Here is an 18,370-nt window from a genome sequence, read left to right as displayed (position 1 = left end):
CGCTTGGGGGCCCCGGTTGGGAACCCCGCTTGGGGGCCCCGGTTGGGGTCCCCGGTTGGTGGCCCGGTTGGGGGCCCGGTTGGGGGGCCGGTTGGGGGCCCGGTTGGGGCCCCGGTTGGGGGCCCGGTTGGGAACCCCGCTTGGGGGCCCCGGTTGGGGGGCCCGGTTGGGAGCCCCGGTTGGGAACCCCGCTTGGGGGCCCCGGTTGGGAACCCCGCTTGGGGGGCCCGGTTGGAGGCCGATTGGGGTCCCGGTTGGGGGCCCGGTTGGGGGGCCCGGTTGGGGGGCCGGTTTGGGGGGCCCGTTTGGCGGGCCCGGTTCGGAGCCATCAGGCCCCTTAACTGGCCCCCTAACCGGGGGCCCCAACCGGGCCCTCGAACCGGGCCCCCCAACCGGGCCTCCAACCGGCGCCCCAACTGGGGCCCTCCAATCGGGCCCACCAATCGGGGCCCCAAACCGGGGCCCCCAACCGGTGCCTCCAACCGGAGCCCCCAATCGGGGCCCCCAACCGGGGCCCCAACCGGGGCCCCCAACCGGGCACCCCAAACCGGCCCTCCCAACCGGGGCCCCAACCGGGGCCCCAACCTGGGCCCCCAAACCGGGCCCCCCAACCGGGGCCCCCAACCGGGGCCCCCAACCGGGGCCCCCAAACCGGCCCCTCCAACCGGGGCCCCCAACCGGCGGGCCCCCAACCGGGGACCTCAACCGGGGTTCCCAACCGGGGCCCCTAACCTGCCCCCAGCAGGCCCCCATCAGGCCCCCTAACCTGCCCCCAGCAGGCCCCCAACAGGCCCCCACAACCAACGCCCTAACTCACCCCCATATGCCCTATAAATTTATCATAATTGTCAGTTTTAATTGTTAATTGTTAATCAAAAACATTGAAAAGATTGAAAATTGATTAATTGTTAATTTTAGATATTTGCGATTAACGATTGATCAATTGTTAGTTAACTAACAATTGATCAATTAGCTAACTAACACACAAACACAAAGTTAACTAACAATTGATCAATCGTTAATTGCTGTTTCGGAATTGACAATTAATAAATTGTCAATCTTTAATTGCCAGAACAATTAAATTTTGCCCAACACTGGTAGACAACCACAAATTACATCCAAACTCACGAGAGAAATAAATGTAGGCCATACAAATATTTCTCCCGACCCGGGAATTGAACCTGGGACCTCTGCATGGTAACCGTTCGGCCACGGAGGCAGTAAAAATATTTTCAGTAAGTACTACATTGTGTTATCATAGTTATCATTTAAAAGTGTTATTTTATGCACTAGTATATATAGTATTTAATTTATATTTAAATTAATTGTAAATATAAATTACAAAAGCAATCAAAATAATCAAATAGCTAACTGTCTCTTTCCGACTCATAGCTTGCGTAAAAGACTGAATGAGACCCAACACGTCAATTTCAATTGTTTCAAACACAAGCGTTTGAAATGTTTAGAACAAAAATTTCATAGAGTCGCTTTGATGCTAATGTTATTATTAAAATATTTTAAATACATGTTAGTAATACTTTTAAACATTGTTGTACTCTTTCTACGGCTTGGGGTTACGAATCAGAAGGCCGAAAATACATTTGCCCGAAATAACGTTTGCATGAATTTCCATAATCCCGAAAGTATTTTTTTAGGTTTTTTTTTAGAATATTACAAAACAAACCTAAGCTAACTTAGTCTTTTCTTTGTAATAAGCATCCAAAACTCCCTAAAGCATAACGGTTTTATTATGAATCGGTTTTCAGGATTATGAAAGTTTGGCTTTACGTTAAATTTGAATTTAAAAAATCTAAACATCGGTACATTTCTTATGGCATGGCATAATAAATGTATTTGTTTCAGTTTTCCTCGAGATATATTTAGCTATACTTTGCTCACTATGGAGAAATATAATAGCTGAATCGCGACGAGAAGAACATTTTATCCTGAAAATATACAAATTTGTTTGCTCGGCTCATTTCAGACAATCGGATATGTACATAACCAGCAAAGGCTTACGAAAATTAAAAAAAACAGCTTTAATTAAATTTTTATTGAATTGATATTCAATTATTTTTTGTGAAATTACTCCACTAGTTTGTTATAATTATTAATACAAAGATCGAACACTCAGAAAAAACACACCGGTCGGTCCGGTCGGATCGAAGGAATTTTTTCTGAGTGTTTTTTCTGAGAGTTCGATCTTTGTATTAATAATTAAAAACAGCTTTGCCAACATTGCTAGTAAGAACTGGTTTTTGGTGCCTAGGCATTATATTAAATTTTATTAAACTTATATTAAAGCTTTGGTATGTGATTACATCAATGAGTGAACTGTGCATAGAAAGGAGAGAATACAGGAATTTATTCAGTAAACATAGCTTGAACTTAAGGAGAAAGTGACAAGTATTAACAGTGAACATCTTACACCGCCAAAATGCATTAAAAATCAAAAGTTGGATGAATGACAAAATATACCAACTTAAGAAACAAAGAAGGTAATTGAAGCAGACTGACACTGCATATTAAATAGGATTTTTTTTAAAAGTTTAAGCAATTTGTAGCATTCACAATCAAACAATGCATAATAATACAAATAGTACAACCTTGATAGCCTAACGGTTTGCACTGTGGGCACTGGATGAGAAGTTCCCGGGTTCGATACCGGTAGGATCAATTTAACAAATTAACTTTTCTAAATGGTTCTGGTGTTGGTATTCTATTGTAAGACAATCACCTGGTCTGAAACTAGGGAATTCTCTGTACATACTCCCCATGAGTATCAGAACAACAGAATCCCAGAGCAGAACCAATTTACAAAAGTTCATTTCCCAAATTGGTTCTACCGAGAATCGAACCTGTGACCAAGAACGATGGAATTTATTTCGGGGCACAACTCAGAACACCCAGGCCAAAACAACTTTCGAAAAGTTCACATTTAATTTTATAGTTGATTGGGCTGATTTTTTACGGTTTTTAAAAAAAATCTCGAATAACTCGAGAAATCGGGTGCGAGTATTCTCGAAACTCAAGAAAAAAAACATCAGACACCCTAACTCGTAATTAATGGCATTGTATAAAATTCAACATTTACATATAAAATTTATTTATAAATAATAAAGGCTACTCCATTATACCTGTGTTCAAGTACTTTTCACTAGAAGGGGAATTCCCTACAAATTGGCAACGCTGCCTGGATAGTCGCGCTCGGGCCGGTCATTTGTTTGTTGACAAATAAATAAACATTGTGAAGTAATTCCGTGTTGTGAAATGATAAAAACAATTGAAATGAGCGCGTAAACTACTGTACTTCAATGTTGTGTATGTGTACCTATTGTGCCGTTTATCAATGGAATACAGTGAAATCATTGTGTGAAACGTGGTTGGCGTGAAAAAATAACCTCAATGTTGTAATGAAAATTTTATTTCTTCCATCATAAGTTAGATGTCATTAAAATATTCCTTATATTTAAATGATAGTAAATTTATCCACCTTTCTAGTCATATTATAACACATTCCATACAATTATGCAGAATAACGTTTTTTTTTTGCGACAAATTGGATTTTTTCCAATTGTTTTTTTTACCTAGTGTTTTGAAAAGTTTTTTAATGCATAAAGCGATCCTTATTTGGTAAAAGCTTATAAGGGTTTTGTAATACTGTCAAAAGAAACAATCGCTTAGAAACATCGCGTTTTGTAGACAATCATAAAAATCTCATAGGAGGAATATTCTTCGACAAGTTCAACTACACTAAAGCAAGTAAAAATATTCTTTTCGTATTCTAAAGTTTTTCTATAGATAAAGCTATAGACAAGATGTTCCCAACTGTGTTTTGAAAAAAGCTTTAAATTCTTATCGCCATTTTTATTTTCAAAGAATGACTATGAAGTAGCCGAGAAAAATTTCTTTTCTTTTTAAAAAGTAAATCTAAGTTGAAAAAGCCTAGAACTTCTTGGAAATGGTTTGTTTTGTGAGTTATTTTGTATATTTAAGCTTTCTATAAATATTTAAAACCGAAAATCGATAACTGTATTTTTATTAAGTTTGTATTTTATACTTAAATATTTAAAATTTAGCGAGCGCATTACTTTTATGACAGGTTTTACATCACTTTTCACAATGTATTTAAAGTCGCACGTCAATTTGCGCTTTCCAACCGATTAAACATTGCGCGAAAAAGTCAGAAATATTATATCTAATTTCGCCATGTTGCAATTTTGATAGTTTATATTTTGTAAGCCATTAAACATGAAGTCTATTAGTATTAAGAGAATTGCGTTCTATGTTTGTAACGCTTTAGTATTTTGGTTTTAAAATAGCATTACTAAGAAAACTATCATAGACTATAAATTATCTGAAAACTATCTACAAGACTAAATAAAAACTGTACATTCTACAAATGGTCTTGTAACATTCTAGAAGGGTTACTTCAGAAAAAAGATAAGAATGACTCTTAACACTACCTACAGATTGTTTCTCAAAGCACTCTTGTGATCTACTAATAAAGTTGTGCCCACTTTTACTTTAAATTATCTAGAAACCTTCTTTGAGATATCTTGAGGGAATTTGAACTCTTAAAATATTCAATCGAATTAAATTCTATTAGATGTCTTATAGTATATATTTAGATATGGGTGTGCTGCTTGGGCTCAATCAATTATTAATAATGATAGTTACAAAAAGTGTTTAAAATCTATACAGACACTAAATAATATGATATTTCAATTATTAAATTCGACATCTCTTCGATTTATTGAATATATCATTTATCAATTAATGTCGGCTAGACGAGATCCGGGTGTAGCGTATTTCATAGCATATGCACACACAAATTTTAAATAGTTATGTAGTTGTTTTCGATAGTTTTATCGATAGTTTATGAAAGACAAAATTTTGCCAAAAATGATTGAATTGTGAATGTTAGGAATGGACGTTCCAATGATTACCAATCGCATTATTGAAAATATCTGTATGATGAGATGAATCGTTCATGTGTGTGGTAAATATCTAATAATCCCCTTGAAATCTTAGAACTAGAATGATAGTGTGTGTTAGTTCTATGAATATGGCAGGCTGTAGCAGAATATCAGAGGCGTTGTGAAACATTCCGCCATTGTGCTGAGCTACAGACCTTTTTATCTCTTTACTAAACTATTATTTGTTACTAAATACTGCGTAGAACTTTATATTTTTATTTTTACTTATTAATGTGTGGAGATAAATAAACGATTTTATTATTATTATTGCTTTTCTTTATTCTAATTTTGATAGTTTTTTGGCCTATAGTATCGAAATCAATTTTTACTTATATGCATTTTGACAAGAATAGCCGGGTTTGATGATCTATAATGAATTAAAATGAAATCTTTAAAATATTGTCTCGTCTTTGTATTTTTTACAAATGTAGTTCTAAATACAGTGTATGTATGTATGAACCTACAAAAATTGACAGTCCAAATGAACTTGTGCTCAGTAATTGGATGAATAGTGGGTCGAGGATGATTCAAATGAAATAAGTTCGACTATTTATTCCATAAGTGTGACCAATATTCAGTCGATAGTCGATAGAATATTTATCGACTGCAATCACTAGCTGCTTGTAACCGGGCAACACTTTTACGCAATGAACTGTCATTTTACTCTGTCTTCAAAAAAGACGGACTACTCGACTCGAAAAAAACTCGACCCCACTGTCGGGGTACAGGGCTTGTTCATTATAGAGTTAAAGCGACGAGACCAGAAATACAGACGAAATAAGGGACATCCATCCGTGGCAATTATCAGGTAAATAGCCTTAAATCACTTATAAATATCAACTCTCGTTTGCGCTGAAATCACAAATTAGAAAACTGAAATAGTATATCACCAATAACTGACCTGTGTGTACGTCTCCGTATATTCCAAAATTATTCTGTATATAATGTAATAAAGATAATATCTCTAACAATGGGGACTGTTTCATTCGGTGGTGTCAGAAAAACAACATTTCAGAAAAGTACCAAACTGCTGATCTCTTTAACAAAAGTTAAACAAATAACGGGTAAATTCAAACCATCCTCATGGGTAATAAACGATAAGGATGATAACCCGATACATGAAGTCTCCAAGGTCGCCGAGAGATGGAAGGAATACTGTGAGGAGTTATATCAGGATCAATCACCCCATCTTGCCAGACCTACTGAAGTCGTAGTAGATTCGGAACCAAGTATACTACGCTCTGAAGTTGAAGACGCAATCCGAGAGCTTAAAAGGAATATAGCGCCGTGGCCGGACCAAATTACAGCAGAGACATTAAAAGGTTTGGGCCCAAAAGGAATAGCAAGCTTACACAAAATTTGTAATGCTATATGGCAAACAAAAACAAAAATCTCATTGGGTTCATTCCTCTATTATAATACTACTATAACTGTAATAACTACAGAACAAAAGCGCTTACATCACATGCTAGCAAAATCTTACTGCACATCTTGAACTCGAGGTTGCAATCCTTTCTGGATTGGGAGATACCGCAGGAGCAGGCGGGTTTTGTCAAAGGAAGAGGTACCAGAGAGCAAATATTGAACCTTCGGCTTATAGTACAAAAGTGCTACGAGTGTAACTCCCCTACTTTCGTATGTTTTGTGGACTACCAAAAGGCTTTCGACTGTGTCAAGTGCGAGAAACTCTGGAATGTTCTCATTGAATCAGGAGTTCCCACTCACCTTGTGACGATGGTTCGCAAACTTTATGAATTCAATCTCGGTACAGTGACAATAGGAAACGTAACATCGGACCGTTTCAATTTCCAGAAGGGCGTTCGACAGGGGTGCGTGATCTCTCCTATTTTGCTCAACATTTATGGCGAGTACATAATGCGCCAAACGCTCGAAGATTTGAAGGTGGCATCAAGATAAATGGGGTCAAAGTGACTAACCTCCGATACGCAAATGACACCACCCTTTTTGCATCATCGGAAGTTGAAATGGCGGAGCTGATGGATCGGTTGGAAACAAATAGTCGAGAAATGGGTCTTGCTTTAAATAAATCTAAGACTAAGCTCATGGTGATAGACCGTTTCGCGACTATTCAACGCACTAGCCTCCTGCAGGAATACGAGACCGTGGACCAGTTTCAATACCTAGGCTCTTTGATAACCAGTGAGGGCAGTTGTGAACCTGATATACGAATACGAATTGGGATGGCAACAGCAATGACTCAACTGAGCAAGATATGGCGAGACAGGAATATCAGAAACCGTACTAAAATACGTCTAATTCGCACTCTTGTCTTGTCCATCTCTCTATATGGTGCAGAGACATGGACACTGAAAGCCGCCGACAGGCAAAGAATTGACGCCTTTTAAATGTGGTGCTGGTGCAGAATGTAAAGGATACCGTGGACAGCCCGCCTCACCAATGTCTCTGTACTTGAGCAACTCCAGATAAAGAATGCACAGCGTCTATCTTTAACTTGCATACAGCATGAGATACGCTATTTTGGTCACGTGACACGTAGAGATGCTAATAACCTGGAACGTCTGATGGTGACAGAGAAGGTGGAGGGAAATCGATCTAGGGGCAGACTGGAGATACCTGTCAGCGCCGCACTACATCATGCGACTGAGCGCAACCGATAGAGGCAAATGGTTGGCAGGATGAAGTGGAGTCACGATCCTAAGCAGTGAGGAAGCGATTAAGAGGAATGCATTTCGATAAAGAATAAATATACCAACGACTGTATGCTTTATGATTCGTAATATATTGTGGCTTTTACTTGGTGCGGTATATTTGTAGTCCATTGTTATGCCATGAACATCGCACGAGAGAGATACTTTCGTACATGCATTCTGTTTCGTGGTATTCAAATCAAATCAAATCAAATCAAATGCATTGATTCGTCAACATAGGATACAGTACATTGAAATACATGGTATTAAATAAGTTATAGCGATCCTCTATGTTGCACCTTCAGGCATACGAACTACATAAGTGGATGATGAACATAGTTATTTTACTTAATTATTATTTATTTACTTAATTATTACTCAATTTTATTTAATGTCAAATTACTTAATTATTTCCGAAATATTGGTTTATAGAGTAAAACGTTTCATTAACAAGATATTCAAATAGATTTCTTTTAAATGTTACAATGTCCTTAATGTTCCTTATGTCAGATGGTAATTTATTATAAATCTTGGCACTCATTGCAATAATACTATTACATAGGAAGGCAGATCTGCCTCCTACGCTGTCAAGTTTATTATTCCTACGGGCACTCTTAACACAATTAAAGAAGTTTGGATTGCGTCTGATGAAAACTGCGGTATTAAATACATAAAGAGACATTAGCGTTAGTAATTTATGTTTCTTAAAATAAGGTCTGCAGCTATCTGTTCGGTTTAGACCACACATTGCTCTAATACACTTCTTTTGTGCTAGGAACACTCTCTTCACATTTATAGCATTACCCCAGAAAATTATTCCGTAGCGCAATTTTGAAGCTATGAAACCGTGATATGCTGTTAGCGGCTAGCTTTCTTCCTTAACATAAATAACGCGTATGAGAACTGATTCACCTTCTTACTATTGGAATTTCTACGTATAATTTTTGGACACATTTTGCGTTAAGTGATGTTCACTCTACGTAAGACAATTCACGATTCTGACAGATGAATGAAACAAAGGTATGATAATTATTATGACCATGGAATCTTCACTACGTGGACGCTAGTAATACATCTTTTTTGCACGTAAGATCAAAAAGCGATAACGCGTTACGTCGTCAGTCATTTGTCTCTGACACTTTTTTAGCGCGATTGTGAATCTCTAGTATGTTGGGTTAATCATAATGAGTCATTATTTTAGATGTTTCACTCGCCAAATAGCTTACAAAATGCATATTTTTGAAGGTGGAGGTGATACCAAACGACTTGGGCAATCGACTCACGCCGTCGTTCGTGGCCTTTACGGATACCGAACGACTCGTCGGAGACCCCGCCAAAGTCCAGGCAGAACTCAACCCGGAAAACACTGTTTTCGGTATATTGATTGCATTCATTATTATTCTATTATTATTTCTATCTACTTCGTAGCAAGAAAGGTTCTTGTGAAAGAGTTCGTCCAGGGAAGTACTGCCACTAGGGCCACCGCTCTCGTCGCCTCGAGACATAAGACGTAACTATGCCTCGAGGTGGCGAGAGCGGTGGCCCTAGTTTGGCATACAAACGCAAGTTCTAGATTTGTCAGTTCGAAGGTTTTTACTTTGTGTTCGATCTTTGTGTTAATAACTAATTACAAACTGGTGGAGTATTTCACAATAAGTAAATGAATATTATGACAGTAAATCATCATGATATTCAGTAAACTCCGTAATAAAAGTTGAATTGAATTCCAAATGCCCGTTTGTTGCAGATGTGAAGCGATTGATTGGGCGCCGCTTTGACGATTCCAAGGTGCAGGAAGATATAAAGCTGTGGCCATTCACAGTCGTCAATGAGGATGGCAAACCTAAGGTCCAAGTTCAATTCAAGGGCAAATGCAACAGTTTCTTCCCTGAAGAAATAAGCGCCATGGTCCTGTCGAAACTGAAAAGCTCGGCTGAGGATTATCTAGGATTGAAAGTGCACAATGCCGTGGTGACCGTGCCAGCATATTTCAACGATTCTCAGCGCCAGGCTACCATAGACGCTGGCATTATCGCAGGGCTTAACGTGGTGCGAATCATCAACGAACCGACCGCCGGTGCGCTCGCTTACGGTCTCGACAACACAGAAGAAGAGCGAAATGTGCTAGTTTTCGATTTGGGAGGTGGAACTTTCGATGTCTCTGTGCTAATCATAGGAGACGGCATGATTGAAGTCTGCGCCTCGACTGGACACACGCATCTTGGCGGTGAAGACTTCGACTCGCGTCTGTTGGAGCACTTCGCCACCGAGTTCACCAGAAAGCACGGGCTTGATATGTCCGGGAACAGCAAGGCCTTACGAAGACTGAGAACGGCGTGTGAGCGAGCCAAACGGATGCTTTCGTCAGCGGCGCAGACCAGCGTAGAATTGGTCGCACTGCACGGCGGCAAGGACCTACAAGCGGTCATCACTCGCAAGCGCTTCGAGGAGCTTAATCAGGACCTGTTCCAAATGATTCAAGACATCCTGCAACACGTGCTGTTAGAAGCTGAGATTGATAAAGAGGACATAGCAGAAGTGGTGCTACTTGGAGGATCGACTCGAATCCCGTATATTCAGCAGATGGTGCGGGCGTTCTTCGGAAAAGAACCGAACAAGACGATTAATCCGGACGAGGCCGTCGCTCACGGTGCAGCCATTCAAGCCGCTATAATGGACGGCAATACTTCTGGGACAATCTCTAACCTGGTTCTCGTCGATGTGGTCCCTTTTTCTCTCGGCATCAAAGTGTTTGGAGATATTATGAATGTAATTATTAAACGAAACACGGCCATCCCCACTAAACACACCGAGAAGTATCGTACCGCCGTTGATAACCAAACCAATATCCCGATCATGGTATATGAAGGAGAGAGAATGATGACAGCTGATAATAATCTACTCGGCCAGTTTATGATGTCAGGGGTTCCACGAATGCCGGCAGGCAGAGCTAAAGTGGACGTAACATTTGCGATAAACGCCGATGGGATCCTTCACGTTTCGGCAGTGCAACCCATCACACAAAAAAAGAATCAGATAACGATTACTAGCAAGAAAGGACGGCTGTCGCAAGAGGAGATCTCACAGTTAGTGCGGAAGGCTGAAGCCATGAAGCAGGATGATAAGGTTAGACGACAGGAGGCCGTGGCGAGGAACGAGCTGGAAAGCACCTGTCGGCGCGGTTTACGCGCAAGACAGGCTAACGTCAGGGATAAGAGCCAGACGCTGCTGGCGTGGCTAGCTGATGCCGGAGCCAATGCGCAGATTGAAGATATCTTAGCTAAACAACTGGAGTTGGAACTACTCCTGGCTAACTTGAATATATAAATTGCGAAAGGATGACCATTGCACATGTCGTATATGTAAGTGAACTTGAAGTAGACTCACTTCTAACCCTGTAAAAGTTACTATAGTAATAAACCTTCTTACTTTTACCACCACGTCACGGGAAGTCGTGGTGGTGTGAAACTTCTACTCACTGAAGACATCGGGGTATGCGTGGTATACGATCCACGGCCACGTTTGTGCTTGTCCACCACTGCCGACCCATCTCAGGAGGGGACTTCACCATCTCTCACCACCGTTAGTGCTATGCCGGGAATACTTGACACGCCAACCAACCCGTGAACCCTTATCCAGTGAGTGACAAAAGCTCTTCTGTATGCCATTGTCGTCTGTAAATTCTGGATAAACAAAATGAAACTGCGAGGGATATGGTTTCGTGTATAGAGTAGAATACAATGGAAAATCATTTAATCGACGAAGGCAAAAATACATAAAAGAAAAGGTAAAAACATTAAAATAGAAATCAAAATAAATCGTGTCGTGTTGAGTCAGGGGGTCTGTAGTTTCGTTCTTCGTCCGTCATCCGTCCGAAACAATTACTCATCCTCGATTAAATTAAAACACAATGTCAAGTATGAAGCTTCATTCGCATCATGCGTCTTTTAATTTGGTCGAGTATTAGTTATTTGACAGTTGTTCCGAACAGATGTCCGACGGAGAACGAGAGTACAGCGCCAGAGACAAAAGAGAAGAAAAGAGAACGATTTAGATTATGGATCGCCCTGAAACATAGACGGAGCGCCCTCTGGGCGTTCCTAATATGAACTCAATATGGATTATGTAGCGTCATCTAGCGAAAACCACACCTACTATGTAAGCACTATTGACCTACCTTGTACCGCGCTGTTAGGTAGCGACTGTCGCCAGATGTCGCTAACAACACCATCGTCAGATTAGCTCTGGGTCACCATACATTTTATATTTTTTAGAATTTTATTAAAATATTAACGGAATTTGGGTGAAATTCAGTAAACCAGATTCATCCCCCATTTTGCCACTCTTAAGGTGGGCACTGACTTAAGCTACGGGGCGTAATGTACCATTCTAACACACCGCGTACTAAAATTCGTGTAAGACGCTCGTTTCGAACTCTTGACTCGCCTGTGCTCCAGATTCTTTGCCACTCGTAGTCAAGATGTCGGACGACGAAGTTGTGTTGGGATCTTTGATTTTACGTCTAATTGAGAACTTAGTCGTTTTTTGAAGTCGGTTAAAATGTTCCGCGTCGCTTTTTTGATAATAGCGTAGAAATCGTCGACATCGTTAGTGCGTGAAGACATAATCATCTTCATGCAGCCGAGACCTCGACTGCTTGAAGTTGATAACGAGGTCACGCATCAACTGCATGCAGTCGTAACTCAAGTGCTTGCGTTTGAGACCTCAATTTCAAGCGTCGATGTGAACTATACCCCGAGAATCAAAAGTAGTAATTGACATTCTTACAGTGAGTGCAAACGATTGCGTGCGAGTGCTTGCGAGTGTGTGCAAATGCTTCCGAATGCTTGCGAGTGTAAGCGCGTGAATCCGTAGTCACGTGCAACGGCGAGCGCGTGCGCATATCCTCGTAAGAATGTCAATTACCACTTCTGATTCTCGGACTATCCTTCACATCGACGCTTGAAGTTGAAATCTCATCTGCATACAGCGTGAAGCCGTTATCAATTTCATGCAGTCGAGGTCTCGGCTGCATGATGTTGATTACGACTTTACGTATCAACTGCAAATATGCAGTCAATCTGTTAGCAGCCTTGTTAGTAATGAGAATCAAGATTGCGAGGTGGTTATTGCGTGGAGATGCCTCTTTTTTAAGCGGACAGGGGGAAGCGTGGCGTGTCTGGCTAATATGGACGGACCGCGTGCGAATTTAGGTATTTCCTTCATATTATAAAAACAAACACACACTTTGAAAATGTACGGAGTACCTGTGTGTTCTAGAAAAGATTTGTTATTAGTTTTTTATTATTCATTACGAGGTTTGTTATTATTCAAAAACTGATGACCTTCTTTTGTTTTTTAGAGATAACTTCGGATTTTTTTCTTTCGTGGAAACTCAAGTAATCGTGTTTCTAAAGAGACTGATTTATGGAGTCAATTCTTAAATATCTTCTACATTAATTCCATAACTAAAGCTTTAGTAATAATGATACAGCAAGGGATCGCTGCCTCGGCGCAGTCTTAACCACCGCCGACCAATTGCTACTCGATTTCTGCACAAATAGAAGCCATTGTTTACACATTCCTTGAAATATATCGTTTTAGCATTTTTTTACCAGTGGTGACAGGTCATTCCAGCACTTACTCGGAAACTGCCCCTGTATATCTTGAAATGCTTCGCAGGCTACGGGAGGCCGAGTGTGACTATACACGGGCATGGGGAGAGTTGGGTATTATCGCGCGACTGATAATTTCGCACTTCTGTATATCTCAATAACTACACGCTACTTAGAGTTTACAGTGCCCCAGTATCACAGCCTGACACGCATGCATGTTACCATGTCATTTTGAGAGCTCAGTCGAAGACGATACGTTCTGTAAGTTTTTACATTTATTCAATATAATTTTACGAGTTGTTGTTTTAGCATATTTGAAATGCTAAAATATTGTAGAATTGATACGCGAATCATTTCGGAAATATAGTTTGCATTTTTATATTATTTTGCGGTTTAAAAGCAAAGTGACTGTGTTTGACAATTCCGCGTTAAGAGCACGGTATTATGAGGTTTGGGCACGGAATTATAAAGTATGAAACGTTTATTTGGCAAACATGTGGAATGGAAGAGGGAGTAGAAAATAAGAAATGAAGCTAAAGAATGAGAAGGAAACACACACGTAAACAGTGAGAAGGAAAAGTTTGTGGAAAACGCGTACGTTCAAAAATGTCGAATTGTTAAATATAAGCAAAAATTTTAAAGGGAAAAAGAAAGCTACCAAATATCGAAAGAATCTGTCGACGACGGTAGTGAAGAATTTTTAAGACTGAAAACGTAAACACCGCTTCCATTCAAAGAGCTAAAAAGTCTGCCAGTTCTTTAAGAAAATAAATACAAGGAAGAAAAATGTTATTCATGTATCTATTTGTTTAACTTTACTTATTCCTACACACGAGTATAATAATAAGCCAACTTAGAGCGCGTTCCCACTATGTCGTAACGACAGATTGTCGTGCAGTTTACAGTGTCGTGGCTTGTATATTTAAATGAAGTTGTTCACATATACCACGACACGATGAACTGTCGTTCACGATTTTTTACCGTTACAACGACACACCGTCGTCACAGTGGGAACAGCTAGAACGACAGTCTTCAGACGATTAAAAAAGTCACGATAAAAACGTGAAGACAGATGATTGTCGCAGCTCCTATTGTCGTCACGTTTTATTTATCGCTGTTCGCACGTATTCTGCTCCCTGCCATCCCCTCTCGTACCCCGCGCGCTCTGCCCGCTTTGCAGTAGCGTTGGGTCGTAACCAGAGATGGGCAAGGAGGCTGTCGTGAAACGATAAATTGTCGTCACGATCTAGTGGGAACAGCTAGTTACGATAGTCGTTCAACGATAAAAAATCGTCCACGACAGATAGTCGTGTTATGGGAACAGGCTAGACACGACAGCCGTCCAACGATAACAAAACGTGACGACATAATGGGAACTCGCCCTTACAAATTTGTTTATAAATTTATATCATATAAATTTATTGGGGCACGGTTTTATTAGACCTGAGCACGATATTATCAGACCAGTTTGATAATACCGCGTTATCCCAGTATTTAGTAATTTTGCAATAACTGCCTTTTGTATTTGTTCACGAAGATTTGCTATACTATGTGTGTACATAATTAAACTACCTACTTACGGCTATAAATTTTGTTTTTGTAACCCAAGCCTGAGCTTAATTATTGGCCATATTGCTTAATTTAATTTTAGAGGGATATATCCACTTTAAAGTTAAAAATAAAGTATTGTATGAGTAACTACACGATATATTCAAGCATAGACATTAATCAGAAACATAAAACAATAAAGTTTCCTAGATAGATAAAAATCACGAAATGACTTCTAATTTTGTGATGTATACACCTGTAGTGACTTGGCGCCTTGTATAGTGAACCTGTGTGTATTTTTTTTAAATATTGTTTTGTGTTAAGTTGATGGTGTATCTTTAAATAAATAAATAAATAAATAAATTTTCACATTTTTTCGATTTATCCTCGAAATGCTACAGGTTATTAGGACAAAAATTAGGTAATTAATTATATTTATGCATGATCGACAACTGTCACTACGGATTTTTTTTAATCCCTTTAATTTTAGAGTTATTCCGCTAAAACGAATTTGGTACTTTTAATGCGCAAAATTCAACATCTCCTGTCGCATGTCACGCGAACTTCAGGCATATATTTGTTTCACAAATTTGGGCGGAGCCAACGTCAAAACTTTTTTGGCATGAGAGCTCTTAAGGGCTCGGTATAACCCAATTCTCCCCTATGCGGGGCGAGGGGAGGCAAAGATCTGAAGAGAGGCTAGGCGCTAGCACGATGTCGCGACGTATGCATACGGCTTGTCTTGCGCATTGCGTCCAATTCGTATTCGTCCCGAATTCGAGAAAATACAAATAACGCTTGTACACTTGGAGACAAAATGATCCCTGTGACATTTCTCGGAACCGTCATTTCTCGGCTTCGAAACTGATATGAAGCAGACGTAATGCGCAAAAGCTTTAAGTAAGTTATCAAAACGGCTCGTCTCTGCAGTGTACGTGATTAAAAACATAAGGAAACATTCAGACTGTTAGGCGGCCGTTCCGATTTGTCTTTTTAAAAAAAAGAACTAACTTCCCAACACCCGATTTATTGCAGAAAATTACACTCAATATATAACTAACTGACTTCCCGATTCCCGGAGCGATGTACCGCTCTTTACGAGTGCCAATGTCTAACTACTTGATTTGAGGCTTACGCAAAATATGAAAACTTGCACATTGCATTATGGAAAAGTACAGCTTTAATATAAATATCAACCTTTGCAAAATACCCATATTAGATTGGGTTATAACAGCTCCCCCTTTTTGACGAAGCTTTATCTCAATAAGATGAAGCGAAGTTGATAATGATTAAGAATATTCGAGAGAAATTAGAAATTAGGAAGTCAATTGTACAAAAATAGTAAAATATAACTAAAATAGAATTGAATGAAAACATATCAAACTTTAAAAATTAAGATTCCTATTACTAGTGCTTAGAAAACTAACATTATTATCTCTACAAGATTTATAATTGAAATGACGCGCAGGTAAAGATTTTATAGATTTCTTATCGTCTTCATTTTCTGATGTAGAAATATCAGACATTTCAATTGAGTTGGTTAATTTAGTTTGGCGTCTTTCATTTTTATTATTATAACATTGATTGAAAATCTGCACACAACATGTTGATTTTTTGTTTCTATTTTGAAAACAAAAGTATAATCTATAACAAAGATATATTATAATAAGAGATACAAAAGATAAGCTAAATCCAGAATAGTAAGGGGCATATTTTACAAAATGCGATTCCTGTTGAAACTTATTTATTTCATGTTCGAGACCATCTAATTGGTGAGATGCTTGTTTTAGAGAATCTAAGTCAATGTTACTAAGGGACAGCGGTGAGAGTAAAGGAATCGATTTGTTTAGTATCTCCCTTTTACAACAGTCGTCTTGAGTTATATCAAAATCTATAAATAAGGTCATTTTCATACGTGAAAGAGGACGTCGTTGACGGTATAAATTGAAAAGTTTTACAATATGCTATACAATTTTTTCTTAATTCTAATATGCCTGTGCCTACAATAGAATAATCTTTAATATCATTATTACATCTTACATTTAATTTAGTACTTTTAGATTGTACAAAAATCCATTTATTATTCCTAAGTTTTTGCCAGATATTAATATTACCATATAATAATTTCGAATCACATTCAATTGGTAAAGACAACACAACTTCAGTTAACAATCTTGTCTCACACGATGGATTAGTACTAGTCGAATACACATTCGTCAAGGGACATATAGAGTCATCATTAGTAAGTTTAGAGCATTCTTTTAAATTATCTAATAGTGCGTAGTGAAGTCTATCATCTGTGATAGCGAGATAGGATTTGGAAGGATGAATAAGAGCAAAAGTATTTGGAATCTCAGAGTTATGAGGAGTTGGTAGTGGGATAAGTTTGTATACAATATATTTAGTTGGTGAAATTAGAGGTATTTGAATTAAGAAAACTATTTTTTTATTATAATAATAAGAAGTTAATTTTGAAACATCTATCAATGTCATACATTATCGATACATAAACGATACATTATCGTTTCTAAATTTAATGGAACTGGAAAATCTAGTCTTTTATTTATTAAGTTGCTATGTTTTGTAAGTTCATTAAGTAAGTTGACGGGAGTGATAACAGCGGGATGAAGGACATTTGTTTTGGCGAATAATATAGCATTAAGTATATTCTCAAGAGAGTTAGATATAGATAGCAGAGAACCATGTAAAATATTTACTAAGTTACTAATTTTAGCAATATAAATTAATTCGTTATTGGTTTTTGTCGTCTGAACTAGAATTTCGTTCAATTTGTCTAATTGTGATTTCAATCTGAATTCGTTTTTATTTAATTTAGAGATAGTTGAATTGAATGAATTAATCGTTGATTTAACTACATGAATGTTATCCTTCATGAGGTTAAAAAGTTCAGTCTCGCTTGTCTGACAAGCGTTTATTGCAGCATCGTAATGCCGGGCATCCTCAGCATCCAGGGTGCCAAAGAAGAATTTTAGTATTTCACCACCGAACTCTAGAGATCTCTTAAATCGGTTCGGAGTGGTATCAGATGCTATAATATGAGATAAGGAATTCAATTTCATGAAATTTAATTGTAAGAGCACTTCAAGCGGGTTGAAGAGGTCCTTACAGTGAATAAATTCGTGTAAATCAGATTTAATGCAAATATCTAGAGTTTTCCGTATGGAAGAGTCTATGTTATTAAGATGAGGTTCTAAGGTAATAACGTCTACATGCGTAATTATCTTCCAAAAGTCATTATAAAAATGAATAGTAGTTACGGGATCATAGTAAATCCCTGGGCTGTGCGTGATAGTAGTAATAGAGGGGTCTGCCAGGCTCGGACGCCAAAGCACCCTGAAAAGAGATAAAAATAGTAGGTAGTTATAAGTGAGCGGGCTTGATCTCATTCGTGTGATATTTAACATGTTTTCGGTTAATTTGCAGAGTGACATTGTGTTTGCCATTTACTTTCATAATTTTATATGGACCTTTCCATATTGGCGAAAGAGCTTTTCTTAATCTGTGGTGATGTTTTACATACACCATGTCGCCTGTTTTG

At 38.8% G+C, this 18,370-nt stretch overlaps 2 protein-coding genes across 2 annotated transcripts; one reads left to right on the top strand and one right to left on the bottom strand.

Annotated features, from left to right (window-relative positions):
- Positions 1–8,910: 8,910 nt before the first annotated feature.
- On the top strand, positions 8,911–11,519 carry LOC113229457 (heat shock 70 kDa protein 1A-like). The gene is made up of 2 exons (XM_026463056.1): positions 8,911–9,023; positions 9,396–11,519. Exon 2 carries the CDS (start codon positions 9,554–9,556, stop codon positions 10,973–10,975), a length of 1,422 nt encoding a protein of 473 aa, XP_026318841.1. The 5' UTR covers positions 8,911–9,023; positions 9,396–9,553; the 3' UTR covers positions 10,976–11,519.
- A 4,677-nt stretch (positions 11,520–16,196) lies between these two features.
- LOC113229467 lies at positions 16,197–17,304 on the bottom strand. Its single transcript, XM_026463067.1, has 2 exons — positions 16,727–17,304; positions 16,197–16,668 (listed from the first exon to the last, which is right to left on the bottom strand). The coding sequence occupies exons 1-2, from the start codon at positions 17,302–17,304 to the stop codon at positions 16,197–16,199; spliced, it is 1,050 nt and encodes a 349-aa protein (XP_026318852.1).
- Positions 17,305–18,370: the final 1,066 nt, after the last annotated feature.

This window comes from Hyposmocoma kahamanoa, unplaced genomic scaffold, assembly GCF_003589595.1.
Source record: "Hyposmocoma kahamanoa isolate Upper Pololo Valley unplaced genomic scaffold, ASM358959v1 100153, whole genome shotgun sequence".
Classification (NCBI taxonomy): Eukaryota; Metazoa; Arthropoda; class Insecta; order Lepidoptera; family Cosmopterigidae; genus Hyposmocoma; species Hyposmocoma kahamanoa.
The sequence above is the reverse complement of the archived record's forward strand: the minus strand, read 5'-3'. Positions and strand labels throughout refer to the sequence as shown.